This window comes from Cannabis sativa, chromosome 6 (assembly GCF_029168945.1).
Source record: "Cannabis sativa cultivar Pink pepper isolate KNU-18-1 chromosome 6, ASM2916894v1, whole genome shotgun sequence".
In the NCBI taxonomy this organism is placed as follows: domain Eukaryota; kingdom Viridiplantae; phylum Streptophyta; class Magnoliopsida; order Rosales; family Cannabaceae; genus Cannabis; species Cannabis sativa.
Genome location: NC_083606.1, coordinates 33,690,164 through 33,692,945, shown reverse-complemented (window position 1 = coordinate 33,692,945; position 2,782 = coordinate 33,690,164). Strand labels below are relative to the sequence as shown.

Here is a 2,782-nt window from a genome sequence, read left to right as displayed (position 1 = left end):
ATTTGAGTAATTTATAAATTAATATGAATAAATTGTGAGAAACTTAGTTAGTTACATTGTGTAATTAGTAACTAGCTATAATTAGTTACTAAATACTGAATTTTTTTGGATAGGATTTTTGTTATGGATAAATCATGGATGCGTGAGGAGAGAGACACACTGCGATTTCAAGTAGGGTTCGATGCATTTTTAGAGTTTTCCTTAAAGAATTCTAAAAATCACGATCGTATTCATTGTTCGTGTGTAGATTGTTGTAATGTATCTAAAGGGAATATTACAATGATTAAGGACCATGTGTATTTACGAGGTTTCAATAGAAGTTATACTAATTGGTATTACCATGGCGAACATTTACCTAATGATCCATATTCATTAGGAAAGCGGGGGTAGATGATATCGAGGGTAATGATTTCGATGATTATCCATTGGACTTGCTTAACGAAGCACAGGAGGAATTTCTTAATGATCTTGAGAAATTCGATAATTTTCTTAGTGATGCTGATAAACCTCTGTTCGATGGTTGTAAAAAACTAAGATTATCAACAATGGTAAAGTTTTACAACATAAAAGCAGAAAATGGAGTGAACGATAAATGTTTTACTCAATTTTTAGCTGCTTTTAAAGATATCTTACCATTTTCCAACTGCTTCCCGAAATCTACTTATGAAGTGAAAAAAATGTTAAATTCTATAGGATTGAAGTATGAAAAAATTCATGCATGTCCGAACGATTGCATTTTATATCGTAAGGAATATGCAGACATGAATTATTGCCCAACTTGCGGTTTATCCCGCCATAAAGTAAACAAGAGTAAGGAGAATAGGAAACTTATCCCCCAAAAAGTGATGTGGTACATGCCTTTGATTCCGCGACTGAAACGATTATATCGTAGTGCAGAACATTCTAAAAATTTGATTTGGCATGAGACCAAGAGAGTGAAAGATGGAAAACTCAGACATCCTGCAGATTCCCAAGCTTGGAAAAAAGTAAACTACATAAATCCTGAATTCAAATCTGAACCAAGACACATTCGTCTCGGTCTGTCTGCAGATGGAGTAAATCCACATAGATCTCTAAGTAGTTGTCATAGTTCATGGCCTGTGTTCCTAGTTATGTACAATCTTCCTCCCTGGTTAGTGATGAAGAGGAAATTTAACATGCTTTCTTTAATGATATCAGGCCCACAACAACCTGGACATAATATCGATGTATATTTGGAACCATTGATTGACGATTTAATAGAATTGTATGAGAACGGTGTTCAGGTCTATGATGGTTTTAAAAAAGAATTCTTTAATCTGAAAGCTGTGTTGTTGTGGACTGTGAGTGATTTCCCTGCTTATAGTAATTTATCAGGCTTAAGCACAAAAGGTTACGAAGGTTGTCCATATTGGAAAAGTCTACTAGTTCGACATTGTTTGGATGTCATGCATATTGAAAAAAATATGTGTGAGAGTATTATTGGTACCTTACTTGATATTCCCGGCAAAACTAAGGACGGTCTAAATAGTCGTTTAGATCTCGTTGAAATGGGTATACGACAATCTCTGGCACCTGAGAAGAAAGGTGAACGATTATATTTGCCTCCTGCTTGTTTCACTTTGTCCAAAAAAGAGAAAGAAACAGTTTGCAAATCACTTACAAATATGAAAGTACCCGATGGTTACTCGTCTAACATCAAAAACTTGGTGAATGAGACTGAATTGAAACTAATGGGTCTGAAATCACATGATTGTCATGCGTTAATGCAACATCTACTTTCAATTGCCATTAGATCAGTCTTGCCAAAAAATGTTCGAGAGTGTTTGACACATGTTTGCATTTTCTTTAATAGGCTGTGCGGGAAGGAATTAGAATTGGATAAGTTAGATGCATTACATGAACATGTGGTCAAAACATTGTGCAACCTGGAAAAGTTTTTTCCGCCATCTTTTTTCGACATCATGATCCATTTAATGGTTCATCTAGTGAGAGAAGCAAGGCTGTGTGGGCCGGTGTGGGCGAGATGGATGTATCCATTTGAAAGAAATATGAAGGTACGTACTTAAAAGTTATGTGCGTAACCACTATCGGCTAGAAGCATGTATGGTTGAGTGCTACATATCTGAAGAGGCTGTGGAATTTTGTTCAGAGTACATGGCTGGAGTTGAGGCAATAGGAATTAGCAAACCAAGAACTGACCCAGATGATGTTGATAGAGGGTTAAGGGGTAAAGGGACAATGGTGACAGTGTCCAAGCTTGAACTAGATCAAGCTCAATTAGTCGTGATGAACAATAACGCAGAGGTTCAACCATATATAACGTAAGTACCTTTTTTTTTATTAACATTACTTAAGTCACGATGAACAATAACTTGATTTACCTTACTTGTTTTACAGTGACCATATGGAGCTGTTACAATCAATGGTTCCAAGAAATCAAAAAAATAAACAAAAATGGGTTGCAGACCAACATCGTCAAACTTTCATTGGGTGGTTAAGGAATACCATTATATCAAAGTTGAACGAACCGAATCATGGAGTATCTGATGTGTTGAGTCGTATTGCCCTTGGACCAACTTTTGCGGTTGCAAAGCATGAAGCGTACATTGTAAGGGGTAAACGTTTTCATACAAAGTCAAGAGATGATGCTCGAGAGGTTCAAAATAGTGGTATACGTATCGTCGCAGAAACTATGCACTTTGCAAGTGCAAAAGATAGAAACCCTGTTTTAGGTACTATGACGTATTACGGGGTCATTGAAGAAATATGGGAGCTCAATTATTTTGCGTTCTGAATTCCA

The 2,782-nt window shown here is 36.2% G+C and overlaps 1 protein-coding gene across 2 annotated transcripts; it reads left to right on the top strand.

Annotated features, from left to right (window-relative positions):
* On the top strand, positions 1-2,782 carry LOC133038838 (uncharacterized). 2 transcript variants are annotated; one of them, XM_061117230.1, is made up of 2 exons: positions 1-2,303; positions 2,380-2,782. In XM_061117230.1, the coding sequence occupies exons 1-2, from the start codon at positions 2,086-2,088 to the stop codon at positions 2,774-2,776; spliced, it is 615 nt and encodes a 204-aa protein (XP_060973213.1). In that variant the 5' UTR covers positions 1-2,085; the 3' UTR covers positions 2,777-2,782. Both variants share the same exon structure in this region; 1 of them encodes a protein (XP_060973213.1).